The 14,974-nt window shown below is 47.6% G+C and overlaps 1 protein-coding gene across 1 annotated transcript; it reads right to left on the bottom strand.

Annotated features, from left to right (window-relative positions):
- Positions 1-353: 353 nt before the first annotated feature.
- Positions 354-10,939, bottom strand: LOC121567049 (dual specificity protein phosphatase 14). Its single transcript, XM_041876991.2, has 2 exons — positions 10,599-10,939; positions 354-2,506 (listed from the first exon to the last, which is right to left on the bottom strand). Exon 2 carries the CDS (start codon positions 2,384-2,386, stop codon positions 1,754-1,756), a length of 633 nt encoding a protein of 210 aa, XP_041732925.1. The 5' UTR covers positions 2,387-2,506; positions 10,599-10,939; the 3' UTR covers positions 354-1,753.
- Positions 10,940-14,974: the final 4,035 nt, after the last annotated feature.

Below are 14,974 nucleotides of genomic sequence, written 5' to 3'. Positions count from 1 at the left end.
CATAGTCCCCATCACTGTCTGTCTGGTTCTCTGTGGCCATGCCAAATGAAAATGAATGATATGTTGTTGTGATATCTGAAGACTTCTCTGGGGCAAATGGTTGTGAGTAACATCAATAGTCTGCGTCCCAAATCAAATGACACCCTATTCCCTTTATAGAGCACTACTTGCGACCAGACACCATAGGGCTCTGGTCAAACAAAGTGCACTATATAAGGAAAAGGTGTTCCTAATGTTTGGTATACTCAGTGTATATATATTTTTTATATATACACGCTAGATCTGGATCTGTTTTGTTCTCTGCTTCAGTACTATTCCATATTTAAAGGACAAAGTATAAATTGACAATAATGTATATCAGTAATTTATTTTATTTTGTCATACATTTTCAACACAAACAGTTGCATGAGCTAACCCATTACATTAGCTTGTTTATCATTCATTGCCTTAGTTTCATACCCTAAGGGCTCTATTCAATCCGTATCGCAGAGGTTCAGCATTACAGCGTGATTAAAATGTAAAGGCTGCATAACTGGAAATTACCTTTACATTTCTATCGCACAACCTGTAATGCTTCAGCGATAGATTGAATAGAGCCCTAAATTCATGGAAGCTTGGCTTTCTGCTTATGCCTGTGACAAGGGCATTGTTCATTTCTACAGTAATATTTGCATTTTATTTAAAAGCTTTTCGTGTATAGAGTATACACTTTTTCCAAACCACAAAAAAGAGGAAGGTTTATCAATGAGAGTACACCAGTTAAGCTAAGGACTGTCTGGTTGTATTCTTTCTAGGACCTCTTTTCACTTAAACACCAATACGAGGCAAAAAGAGGTAAATAGAAAGTGTGTTTCTCCCAAGCCCCTAACACAGTACTGTCTTCCTCTAAACAGAGGGTGGTGACATTCTAGAACAGCATAATATTGTACAATATTAGTACCAGTACAGTATATTCTGCATGATCATCCCCATAGTAAATAGGGACTTTATACACTAAGCCTTAGATGTCTTGATTACAAATGTTTATACACTAACAGCTTTAAATATGAATTGTGCACCATATCTTTTCTTTTCTTGATTTCAATTATCTCCCAAGAGCATAATTACATTTGTGGAAAAAAAATTCTGTACAGTTTTAAACAGAGCAGGACTGCTGCTAGTTCTCACATTAAAGACAACAGCAAAACTGGCACAATAGCATCACATGACGTTACGTCGGGACTGGACTTCAGTGAGTCACACCGCTGCCTGTCAATTGCTGAGTCTAAAGCACCGCCTACACCTTCCCAGAATGCTCCTGTTCTTTGGAGTCTGGGGAGTCAAGCTAGACTCCAAAGTGACAGTCTGGGTCTGGCCATTTCAGCTGATCTGTGGTCTGGCTTGGTCGTGGTTCTGTTTCTCCTTTGGTCCTGAGGATTCCAGACTTGAGGTGGCCTTGCTCCCTCTCAGAGACAGACAGACGGGGGTTGATGCAGTGTAGTGTAGCATCACCCACCAGTAACCAGTTTGCATTGTAGTGACTGATTACTAAGACTCCCTCCATCTCAATGCATTCATTAATTAAGCTTCACATAGACAGACAGTCACACGCTTCATCTCACTCTGCATCACTGGCTGGGGGAACATGCATGAACCGGCAGCCCTGGAGGACTGGAGGGGAGAAGGACTGGAATGCAACAGAGTCGGTCATCCGCCCTGCTCACGCTCCTCTCCGTCTCCTTCCCTCCCCCCTTGGCGAGGCCCCAGCCCTCCTCTACAGGCCCCAGTAGGGTGCCAGATTCCTGCGCTCCCGCTCGTAGACGTCAGGTATCACCCCGTAGGGTGTCTGCACCATTTTCACAGAGTTCCTGCCAAACAGCTTCCTCTCGTAGTCGATGAGCTGACGCCAGAAGCCCCCGTTAGGCCGGATGACTGGCCGCCGGGCCTTGACCCAAGCATGGGCCTCGGCCAGAGACACGCGGTGGTACTTCATCAGGTAGGCCAGGCACAGGGAGGCTGAGCGGCTCACCCCTGCAGCACAGTGCACCAGCACGGCACCCCGCTTTCTCCCCACACTGTGGATCTTATCAGCTATGCTGTCGAAGTACAGGGAGAGGGGGGAGTGGGGCATGTCCGCAAGGGGCACCTTCACATACTCCACGTGGGGCCAGTTGAAGTTGGGCAGCTCGATAGTGGCGTTGACCACGCAGGTGATGCCCTTGGACAGCAGCAGGCTGCGGTTGGACGCAACGTTGCCCCGGCTCAGGAAGAGGTTGGGGGTGATCTGGGCGATGCCCCCTAGCAGACTGCCATTCTCTGTCAGAAGCCTGGGCACGGCCGTGGGCACCACCGAGCTGTGGTGGTGGTGGTGAAGGTGGAAAAAGCCACCTTGACTGCGAGAACCCATTGGAGAATAGAGTAGGAGTGACAGGAGAGTGGTACAGAGAGCAGGAGGAGGAATAACAGGAAGGTCTTCAGTAGCCTGAGCTCATGTTGGAACAGCAGAACCAGACAGCAGGAGATTCACCTGAAACAACAAAGGTACACATCTCAATTTCAGACCAAATTGGGCAACAGTTTTTTCCATTTATAAAAAAAAATCTAATGTTTTCATTCAGACTGGCAAACATACAGGTAACTGTCAAACTAAAGGATACACCAACATATAGTGTCTTAATAGGGCGTTGGGCCACCACGAGCCAGAACAGCTTCAATGCACCTTGGCATTGATTCTACAAGTGTCTGGAACTCTATTGGAGGGATGCGACACCATTCTTCCGCAATACATTCTATCATTTGGTGTTTTGTTGGTGGTGGAAAAACTTTGTCTCAGGCGCCACTCCAGAATCTCCCATACGTGTTCAATTGGGTTGAGATCTGGTGACAGACGGCCATGACATATGGTTTACATCGTTTTCATGCTCATCAAACCATTCAGTGACCACTCATGCCCTGTGGATTGGGGCATTGTCATCCTATGGGGGCATAGCCATGGTAGCCAAAATAATGGCCTGCCCAGCATTTTTCATACATGACCCTAAGCATGATTGGATGTTAATTGCCTAATTAACTCAGGAACCACACCTGTGTGAAAGAACCTGCTTTCAATATACTTTGTATCCCTCATTTACTTGTGTTTCCATTATTTTGGCAGTTACCCACACAAATACATCAGCAGGGTGCCATTAAAGCTATTTGCAATGACTAATCAAATGAGGTATTAGGGTCTTTTTGGATGACATTGCGCTGTGACAGAACAGTTCTGTGTCTGGCAAATGTTGCGCCAAGTCATCCCTCGCTCTGCCAGCAGAGAGAGACGGGTGTGTGGCCCGCAGTGCCAGTACCAGTACCAGGCAGGGTCTATTTACCCCCTCAGGGAAGGTATGGTGGTGGCTCAGTGGCTGTAAAATGCCTCTAAGGCATCTATGGAGGGGAGCCAGAGAGACCGATGCCCCATCACAGCATAGGAGAGGCTAACAAGAACAAACTGAACAACACAAAAAAAAGTATATTACACTGGGCTAGGGACTTTTTCCTGTAACAGGTCACACAGTGGCTTCCAGTAAGTGGAACCAGAATGGTTGTCTGAAATGTGCCAACCTGCTCAATGTGACTCCCTCCCTTCACTGCACTGGAGCTCCAGAGAGAGACAACACTGTTCCCCTGCACAGTAACAACAGTTACTGAAGCTACTGTCTTACGGAGCCAATCTGAGGAATGTGGCACTCATTCTGTCCCACCGCACCCCACCTAAGCTCCCTCCTTGGACCCACAGCATGCTGAGTCTGACTCCCCTGTCTCCCTCTGTCTGCCTCTGTCTATCTCTCCCTGTCTCCCTATGTCTTCCTGTCCGTCTCCCTCTCTCTTTCTCCCATTGTCTTCCTGTCTCCCTCTGTCTATCTCTCTCTGTCTCACACAGGCTCCCTCTATCTCCCCCTGTCTCCATCTGTCTCCCTATGTCTTCCTGTCTGTCTCCCTGTCTCCCTCTGCCTGTCTCCCTCTGCCTGTCTCCCTCTGCCTGTCACCCTCTGCCTGTCACCCTCTGCCTGTCACCCTCTGTCAGTCACCCTCTGTCAGTCACCCTCTGTCAGTCACCCTCTGTCAGTCACCCTCTGTCAGTCACCCTCTGTCTCCCTTGTCTCTCTCTGCCTCCCTCTCTCTGTCTCCCTCTCTCCCTGTCTGCCTCTCTCCCTGTCTGCCTCTCTCTATCTCCCTCTGTCTGTCTCCCTGTCTGTCTCCCCTGTCTCCCTCCGCCTGTCTCCCTCTGTCAGTCACCCTGTCTCCGCCTCCCTGTCTCCCTGTCTCCCTGGCTCCCTCTGTCTACCTGTCTCCCTCTGTCTACCTGTCTCCCTCTGTCTACCTGTCTCCCTCTGTCTACCTGTCTCCCTCTGTCTACCTGTCTCCCTCTGTCTCCCTGGCTCCCTCTGTCTACCTGTCTCCCTCTGTCTACCTGTCTCCCTCTGTCTACCTGTCTCCCTCTGTCTACCTCTGTCTGTTTCCCTCTGTCTCCCTCTGTCTGTTTCCCTCTGTCTCCCTCTGTCTCACCTTGTCTCCCTCTGCCTTCCTGTCTATCTCCCCTTGTCTCCCTCTGTCTGTCTCCCCTTGTCTCCCTCTGCCTGACTCCCTCTGCCTGACTCCCGTCTCCCTCTCTCTTCTCCCTTTGTCTCCCTCTGTCTATCTCTCTCTGTCTCCCACAGGCTCCCTCTATCTCTCCCTGTCTCCCTATGTCTTCCTGTCTGCCTCTGTCTGTCTATCTCCCTCTGTCTGTCTCCCTCTGCCTGTCCCCCTCTGTCTGTCTCCCTGTCTGTCTCCCTCTGCCTGAGTCCCTCTCTCTGTCTCCCCTTGTCTCCCTCTGCCTGACTCCCCTTGTCTCCCTCTCTCTTTCTCCCTTTGTCTTCCTGTCTCCCTCTGTCTTACTCTCTCCCTCTATCTCTCTCTGTCTCCCACAGGCTCCCTCTATCTCTCCCTGTCTCCCTATGTCTTCCTAGTCTCCCTGTCTGCCTCTGTCTGTCTGCCTCTGTCTGTCTGCCTCTGCCTTTCTCCCTCTGCCTTTCTCCCTCTGCCTGTCTCCCTCTGCCTGTCTCCCTCTGCCTGTCTCCCTCTGCCTGTCACCCCCTGTCAGTCACCCTCTGTCAGTCACCCTCTGTCTCCCTTGTCTCTCTCTGTCTCCCTTGTCTCTCTCTGTCTACCTGTCTACCTGTCTCCCTCGCTCTGTCTACCTGTCTCCCTCGCTCTGTCTGTCTACCTGTCTCCCTCTCTCTGTCTCCCCTGTCTCCCTCTCTCTGTCTCCCTCTCTCTGTCTCCCCTGTCTCCCTCTCTCTGTCTCCCCTGTCTCCCTCTCTCTGTCTCCCCTGTCTCCCTCTCTCTGTCTCCCCTGTCTACCCTCTGTCCTCTGTCTACCTCTGTCTACCTCTGTCTACCTCTGTCTACCTCTGTCTACCTCTGTCTACCTCTGTCTACCTCTGTCTCCGTTGGCCTCCCTCTTCCTCCCTTTGTTTCTCTCTGCCTCTCTCTGTCTTTCTCTGACTCACCCTGTCCCCCTCTGTTTCTCTCTGACTCTCTAGATCTCCCTCTGTGTCTCTCTCTCCCCCTGCCTCCCTTTACCATATGGACATTAGTCCTCTGGAGGCAGATCCACACCACCAGCTCATCCATAGCTCCTGCATACAGATCACATCTGCATTTATTTTGAAGTTAGTTATCTGGGGGGAGCACAGAGCTACCTCACACACTGTTGCACCCGTCGTGTGTCATCCCATCCACACCTTGCACACTAGCCGGGGGAGCTGTCTCTCTCCCTCTCTGCCACGGTCTGGTTAACAAGCCACACGGATCAAATCAAACACATTAAATAGGAATTAAATCTGCCGTCTGTGCTGAAAACACCTGCGCAGCCCATGTCACCCTCCACCTCAATGTGGTTGTTCCCTGACGCTCTCTCTGTATGACACACACACGTATCATAATTCCACTAACCAGGACAGATAGCGCCTGCTGTCTACCAGAGAGCTTAGTTTTAATGGCAGTAACAGGAATATCCTTCTGCTTTAGTGCACAGTACAGGAATGCAATTCTCCCTGGGGGCTGAGGCTGCATTCCCATCAATGAACCTATCTGGCCCAGTTGGAGCAAGTTGTCTGTCTCCCTTATCCCCCTGCCTTCCCTCCCTCCCCAGGACTGATACACATCCTGCTATCCTATTCCCCTCCGATGCTAACTGCAAACAAATCTATCCTCTCAGCCCGGCCACGGAATCACTTGTTCCCGAGCTACCATTCACTCTGGTCTACACCTTGCCTGTTCACACATGCAGTGGTTGCCATGGAACACTTAGGTACAGCTGACCACAATCTTTCTCACAGTTGCGTTGGTGATCAACCAAAAATACCTGCAGTGACAGCAATACTAGGAGCAGTCTTTGACTGTGTATAGACAGATAGTGACTGATTCAAAATTACATTTAATGGGAGAAAGGGGACAGGATATACCAGGGGCGTCATGCCCATAGAGGGCACAGATTTGTCCTGTTCTTTTTATTTATTTGATCTTTATAAAAATAAAATTATCTGTAATACTACTATCCACCGAGCAATTTTATGAAGTTGGCTTTAGCTAGCCCAGATAGGTTCCCAATCTCCCAACCTTTCAGGCTATCAATCATGTTAGAGTAGCTAGCTTGTCTAGCTATCTTAGCTGGCATGCCTGCTGGTAAGGTTGGTAGACTTTTGAAGCAATTACTAAATGTACTGAATAAGACTCACATTCCTTTCAATCTTTTACCAGATTTTAGCAGAGAAGCATATTTCGTTTCTTTAAAAAAAGAACCACCAGTCCGGAGGATACAGACCGCTCAAGAGGTATGCTTAGATGTGCAGAAAAAGAATGAGGCATTACATAGAATTAGGCATAATGATTATGGCTCTAGATTGAAGGAAAAAGCTGTTTCAGGTGTTTGAAAATGCTAAATTATCCAACCACCCCCTAGCCAAATCAAATCAAATCAAATTTTATTGGCCACATGCGCCGAATACAACAGGTGCAGACATTACAGTGAAATGCTTACTTACAGCCCTTAACCAACAGTGCATTTATTTTTAATAAAAAAGTAAAATAAAACAACAAAAAAGTGTTGAGAAAAAAAGAGCAGAAGTAAAATAAAATAACAGTAGGGAGGCTATATATACAGGGGGGTACCGGTGCAGAGTCAATGTGCGGGGGCACCGGCTAGTTGAGGTAGTTGAAGTAATATGTACATGTGGGTAGAGTTAAAGTGACTATGCAAAAATTATTAACAGAGTAGCAGCAGCGTAAAAAGATGGGGTGGGGGGGCAGTGCAAATAGTCTGGGTGGCCATGATTAGCTGTTCAGGAGTCTTATGGCTTGGAGGTAGAAGCTGTTGAGAAGTCTTTTGGACCTAGACTTGGCACTCCGGTACCACTTGCCGTGCGGTAGCAGAGAGAACAGTCTATGACTAGGGTGGCTGGAGTCTTTGACAATTTTGAGGGCCTTCCTCTGACACCGCCTGGTATAGAGGTCCTGGATGGCAGGAAGCTTGGCCCCAGTGATGTACTGGGCCGTACGCACTACCCTCTGTAGTGCCTTGCGGTCGGAGGCCAAGCAGTTGCCATACCAGGCGGTGATGCAACCAGTCAGGATGCTCTCGATGGTGCAGCTGTAGAATTTTTTGAGGATCTGAGGACCCATGCCGAATCTTTTCTGTCTCCTGAGGGGGAATAGGCTTTGTCGTGCCCTCTTCACGACTGTCTTGGTGTGTTTGGACCATGATAGTTCGTTGGTGATGTGGACACCAAGGAACTTGAAGCTCTCAACCTGTTCCACTACAGCCCCGTCGATGAGAATGGGGGCATGCTCAGTCCTCTTTTTTTTCCTGTAGTCCACAATCATCTCCTTTGTCTTGGTCACATTGAGGGAGAGGTTGTTATCCTGGCACCACACGGCCAGGTCTCTGACCTCCTCCCTATAGGCTGTCTCATCGTTGTCGGTGATCAGGCCTACCACTGTTGTGTCGTCTGCAAACTTAATGATGGTGTTGGAGTCGTGCCTGGCCATGCAGTCATGGGTGAACAGGGAGTACAGGAGGGGACTGAGCACGCACCCCTGAGGGGCCCCCGTGTTGAGGATCAGTGTGGCAGATGTGTTGTTACCTACCCTTACCACCTGGGGGCGGCCCGTCAGGAAGTCCAGGATCCAGTTGCAGAGGGAGGTGTTTAGTCCCAGGATCCTTAGCTTAGAGATGAGCTTTGAGGGCACTATGGTGTTGAATGCTGAGCTGTAGTCAATGAATAGCATTCTCACGTAGGTGTTCCTCTTGTCCAGGTGGGAACCTGGACAATGCTCACATACATTGTGCGCCCTCAGATTTTTGGGGTACATGACTCCCCAGGGATATACCACACACACCAACTGGCCTGAGATTAATCTTGAGCATCTTTTTTAAGGGTGAGTTTAGTCCATAGCCAGGATAAAGGCAAACTGTCTTGCTGCAGTGACCTAAGCCCTGTTTATACCTTCCGTTAACATGCGTCCTTCGTCATGATCATGTCTGTTTACACTTATAAGATCTCATCACAATCAGATTGAAATGCATCTTTTAATCATCTACACTTGAAAATCAGGACAAAGGCTGCATGTTAGAAATAGGTATAAACAGAGCTCCTGTGACCAGTGAGGCAGTGCCTGCTGGCCAAAACAGCAGGGCAATGGAGGGAATGAAAAAACAGGAGCAAAGCACAAAACCCCTGCCTGGCTCTTCCAAAGTGCTGATGTGCCATGACACTGGCTTTGCTGACATTTTCTCCCTCCATCCACATGGCTATTTATATCCGGCTTGGCCTGGGCAGAGGAGGCAGGAAGTGGAGAAGAGGAGCAGAGGAGGGAAGGAGGTTATGCATGGGCTATCACCGAGATGAACCTACTGTCTGTTGGTAAAGAGATGTCTCTCTGTCAATCGAATTTGCTCTGCCGTTTAATTCTCCAGAATAAATATGTCAGCGGAAAATGAAGCTGAGATGGAGGGAGCAGCTTGAGACACATTTACAGGACCCTTATAAAAGTGGTTAGCACCTTCCACAGTGTTAACACTAATATCCATCTGTCCATCCGCCTTCAAGGCACATCAGGGCCCGTTCTCACCACACTTGAGGCCTTCCATGTGGCTGGTGATTGGCTCTACTCAGCACGGCAGAAATGCATTCTCCTACATCTGCATTGCAAACACACAGCCCATCACTCAGTGTGCGTTTCAGGGCCTGTCAACACAGGGCCCATCACAGATTCTCTGATGCACATCTCGACTCTCTCTCTCTGCATGGGGAGATTCCGCGCCGGTCTGGTTCCACCTCCGATAGCACGAATGGGGAATGTGAGCGACGTTGCAGAGAAACCGGAGCCTCATTAATTGGCTCTTCTCCCACACCAAATGTGGACATTCGAAACCAGATCTGAACTGGGCATGTGCAGCTGGCTTAGCAGCTCATTGACAATCACACACACCGGACAAGACGTGTTTGAAAACACTGAATATTCCTGAATCAACAAGTGGTTGTCTGACTGGAGCAGAGAGGGATGTAAGCAGCAGTGTGCTGTTCTCCCACAATGCAATCCATATTAATTCACCCTCTTAGACAGTGTTCCCACAGAATGACTCTTTATTCTAGAACACTATCACTAAATGGGACCTGTGAGTAACTGTACACCTACCTAGAGCCTTCTATATACAATAAAGGGCTCTGCACCTATACGTTTAGCTGATTCCAATTTTTCTTTTAAAGATAATATATTGTCACATACACCAGATAGGTGCATAGAAATGTGTTGTTTTACAGGGTCAGCCATAGATTAGTGAACCTCTTCAGCCTAACTTGAAGTGCTAGATGAGAATCTGGTCTGGTGGGTTATGTATGTTTTCCAGTTATAAGGGATGACACCTCACACATGAGGCCAGGGTTAGGCTGTCTTGGCACCTGTCTAAGCAGAGTACCACCTCCCTGTGACACCAGCGACTGGGTGCTGCTCATTCACAAGACCAATTTCTCACCTGTCTGTGGAAGCTGCCATGTAACTGTCTACACAGGGAGTCCAGTCCTGGGGTTTTAAAGTCCCTCTCTCTCCCAGCTAGAGAAGTGGACCCCAGCCACCTGCAGCACCAGCCCATTTAATGACAGAACATTATGGAGGAGTGACCATAATTGTTTGAGAATTTGAAATCTATATTTTTTGCCTATGCTGTTTGATTTGTTCAATGTATATCATTTGATCCCTCTCTCTCTAGTCGAAACAGACACAAAGACTGAACATATCCGTTGGTTGTTGTGGCAGAATACACAGTATAAATAAAATGATAGGTATCACTGTATTTATAATGCATTTACTAACACGGAGAGCCTTTGTTGCTGCCCTATGGCCAGCTGGCACGATGGGGGTGAGTGAGTGATAAGCAGTATATCCTACCTTCTCTGCCTACTATAAGATATTGTAGAAAATCATTCAGAAAGACATGCATAATATGTGAGTTTTACACAAAATATTATCTTCACAAGAATAAAACAATATCTAGATATTTGATCAGTAGGCTACCATAGAGGATAAAACCAACTTACCAAACCACTTTACTTTGCCTGAGGCGATGATTTTCCAAGCGCGTTGCTAACGCACCACTCCAGGCATGCGGTTGCAGATGATTAAAACTCTGAACATTAGGTAAAGCAGAGAATTCAAACAGTCGTAGTCTTGTGGGAAATAAAATATAATATGAATGAATAAGTATGTAACAATATCACTAAAATGTCAAAGTCAGCAGAGAGAGAACTCCATGCGAATGAAATGTTTTCATCCAGCTCTCCAACGCTCGCGCATCAACGGTGTCGCGCAGGAAAACATTCCGTCCTGAAGAAAAATCCTAAACGGTAGATTGAAGCGCCTCCCCTCTGAACAACGCAGTAGAAGTAGCTCTCAGACAGCTAGAAAGAGATGTTTACACTCCCAAACTGATCTCGGACTCCGAGACATGATTGTGAATTAGGCTACAGTAAGGAAACGTTGAGCTTGGACTACTGAAATACATGCTTTGGTTATTGTCATAATGCTGAAATGTTATTCTTGTCTATTGCAAAAAACGTCAATTTTTCCATCAGATATTTCTTCATGGGGGGCAAATGTCCTCAATCAGTCTGGTCAGCTTTATTGGGAAAAACAAGATGGCAGGCTAGTTCCAGTGGTGATTGTGGGTTCGTTTCCCACGGGGGGCCAGTATGAAAATGTATGCACTCACTAACTGTAAGTCGCTCTGGATAAGAGCGTCTGCTAAATAACTCAAATGTAAAAATGTAAATGCAGGCAGAGATAATCTAGTGCAGTGTAACCTGCAATGGGTTGGGTACAATATGTACACCATACATAATAATAATAATAATATGCCATTTAGCAGACGCTTTTATCCAAAGCGACTTACAGTCATGCGTGCATACATTTTTGTGTATGGGTGGTCCCCGGGATCGAACCCACTACCTTGGCGTTACAAGCGCCGTGCTCTACCAGCTGAGCTACAGAGGACCACATGAAATGAAATGAAATGATGGTGAAATCTGACCTGCTACTAGGTAGTCTACAGAACTTCACCTACATTGCCTCACATAGCTGGTCACAGGGGACATCTCACCAAAAGGCAGGTCTCTTTGAAAACATAGACATGAACTACATTTTACATTTACATTTTAGTCATTTAGCAGACGCTCTTATCCAGAGCAACTTACAGTTAGTGAGTGCATACACATGATTATTTTATTTATTTTCATACTGGCCCCCTGTGGGAATCAAACCCACAACCCTGGCGTTGCAAACGCCATGCTCTACCAACTGAGCTACATCCCTGCCGGCCATTCCCTCCCCTACCCTGGACGACGCTGGGCCAATTGTGCGCCGCCCCATGGGTCTCCCGGTCGCGGCCGGCTACGACAGAGCCTGGATTCGAACCAGGATCTCTAGTGGTACAGCTAGCATTGCGATGCAGTGCCTTAGACCACTGCGCCACTCGGGAGGCGCACTGCATCTCTTAAAAAATTTCACAGCCACGGGTCAAAGTAGGGCCATGCGTTAAGGGCAACCGAAAGCAATAAAATGTTCTGCCATGCTCTTTCATGCGGGGTCACAAAGAGCATGGCTGTCATAGTTGACCGATGTCTACTAATAGAACTGAAAGGAAGCATACTTGAACTTGAAACTTTCCGAACCAAGACACAATGCCAGTGTTTGTTGTTTGTCAGAACAGCCAGTTGCCCTCATGGTCGGAGTTTGAAGGAGTAAAAGAAAACAAAGAGGGAAAAGGTCTGAGGAAAACCTGATACCTTTAGCAGGAATCAGATCTGGGATGTCTATGTATGTGTCCCAAATGGCACCCTATTCCCTACATAGTGCACTACTTCACCAATAAGGCTCTAATCAAAAGTAGTGCACTTTACAGGAATGACGGTCCCACATGGGATGCAGACTTTGGCATGCAGCAGCCCTGATAATGTCTGTGTATGGATGTGGTGAAGACAGTGTATATCACAATGGCTTTATGGAAAGCCCTACAGGGGCAGCTGTTCTGCCAAGTCTCAGAGCTGTGACATGGTTGCCATGGGTCATGTACGGTCATCTCACCCAGCCAGCAGACTGCCTCAGCACAGCTCACAGCTTGGGATGCCGCCGTCTGCTCTGCTCTACAAGGAAATCAAACAGATTACTCACAGGATAGGGACAACAAGTGTATTCTTAAACACATTGGCCTATAGCAACAGGCCTATATAGTCCAGTCTTTATGAAATAAATGTACCTACTTGCAGTTCTTGTGTGTTTGTTGTTACATTTCCTGAATCACATAATTCAAATGTAATGTGAAGAACGGTACACTGTAGTGCATGGAATTTTCCATCCTGTGTTCTATCTCTGAGCCTTTTGTTCAATCCCCTAATGTGAGCAGCCAGACCTTCACAGGGGCTTGGTAGCTGTCCAACAGCATTCATAGAACTGGGATGTCTATGGTTGTGTGCGTCCCAAATGTTACCCGCTACCTAATGTAGTGCACTACTTTTGACCAGGGCCCACAGGGCTCTGGTCAAAAACTAGTGCACTAATGAGGGAATAGGGTGCCATTTGGGATGCAACCAAAGTCAATGTTATTTAAAGAAATCTTGCGGGTGGTATTATCCTAGCCATAAACCCAAGCACGGTCCCCGCTCTGAGTCACTCCTAATTACGTTCCATGATGATAATCACCAAACTCAATCAACTGTGAAACAAACAGCAGTCTACCTGGCTGTGCAGCCACAACACAACACAACACTGGCGATTTAGAGCTGGCTGCCTGGCTAGATTGGATTGGCAGAAGGGCAAAGAAACAGGGGGGTGAAAAGCTTTATGCGTCCCATATGGCACCCTATTCCTTATGTAGTGCACTATATCAGGAATAGGGTGCCATTTGGGAGAGAGACAGAGAGTCACAGAGAGGAAAGCGTGTATGAGTGCTGGAGGCTGCAGAGAGAGGGAGAGAGACTCGATTGAGACGGAAATGTCAGATGAGTCACAAGCATTCCGCTGAGATGGTTTAATATGGTTCCAGAGCCTTCTGCAATGGAGGCTAAGAATGTACACTCACTGTCACCCAAAAACAACAAGCACCTGCAACCTCATTTCAATGGAGCTGTCTGGTCCGAATGGGTGGGCGGTACCACTGCCCGCTACTCAGAGAGGTGCTCAGATGAGCCGGAGGGTTCAGGGTGCACTAGGGCCACAAACTTGACTGAGGCTGCCTGCTGTATATACCAGAGTTCGTTTGTAGCAGACTTGTGGAAGCAAAGCTGTTAAGCAAGCACAGGTCTGTCACACCTACCACTGGAGTGTCAAACACTTCACACACAGGCATCTTTTCACATAACATTGTAGTATGTAACCACATAAATAATGAAGACTGGTGAGGTATAACTACTAGATAACAATGCAGTTTGTTTCTCTATGGCTTGTCAATGGTGCCTATAGAGAACCTTGAATCCCACTAATAAATAAAGAACATTAAAACATGGCACGAGAGCCAGGTTCTAATTAAATCATTTAGGAAGAATGTTGGACGTGACAGCTAACCCATTGTAGCGTCCCAGTGAGAGAGAGCGCTACAGCAGAAATAGAAGTGTTGCACCAGAAGCATTGGCAGGGGCTGAGAGAGACCTGCCCCACAAGAGACGTTAGTACACTCGAAAAAATGGTTATTTGGCTGTCCCCATTGGAGCACCCTTTTTGTTTCCAGGTAGAACCCTCTGTTGAAAGGGTTCTACATGGAACCCAAAAAGGTTCTACCTGGAACCAAAAAGGGTTCTTCAAATGGTTCTCCTATGGGGACAGCTGAAGAACCCTTTTAGGTTCTATATAGCACCTTTCTTTTCTAAGAGTGTACTGCTCTCTCCCAGAACCCTCCACACCAGGAGGCCCCTTCAGCTGAGTGGCTTTCCCAGAAAGAGAGACTTCCAGGTGGGTTAGAGTGAGAGGAAACTGGCCTTGGGTATGGGGGTCAGCAAGGGAGCTTCAATGGTTTAGGTGGGCATGTCTCTAGACAGCATGGCATCTTTCCACAGAATTATATGTCGGTACAGTACAGTCTCTACAGTGGAATTAAAGGCCTGTTTAAAGACGGCTTAGTAGGACACAGTTCAGACAGGACCTGATACGCTCTGATAATACTATGATTAATGATAATAAACTAAATCAACAGCCATACAGTCTGATCCACCCTGATCCTCTGCTCTGTCACATTGCCTTGCTGCAACACTATCCCAACCAAAAGGGAAGAGACACTTGCGGATTGTTCTGTCATTTATTTTGGGACTGCCATTGACACATTCTCCCCCTTGGCAGGGAGGTGGTAAGACGAGGCGTGTGGAAAGTGTTTTGTGGTCAGTGATGGAGAGTAGATGTGCTGGACTTGGCTGGCGGTCTAAATTAAGCC

Source organism: Coregonus clupeaformis, chromosome 6, assembly GCF_020615455.1.
Source record: "Coregonus clupeaformis isolate EN_2021a chromosome 6, ASM2061545v1, whole genome shotgun sequence".
Classification (NCBI taxonomy): domain Eukaryota; kingdom Metazoa; phylum Chordata; class Actinopteri; order Salmoniformes; family Salmonidae; genus Coregonus; species Coregonus clupeaformis.
The sequence above is the reverse complement of the archived record's forward strand: the minus strand, read 5'-3'. Positions and strand labels throughout refer to the sequence as shown.

What these genes read in the sequence shown, in the direction of transcription:
- LOC121567049 (XM_041876991.2), bottom strand. Translation starts at nt 2,386, where the DNA reads ATGGGTTCTCGCAGTCAAGGTGGCTTTTTCCACCTTCACCACCACCAC.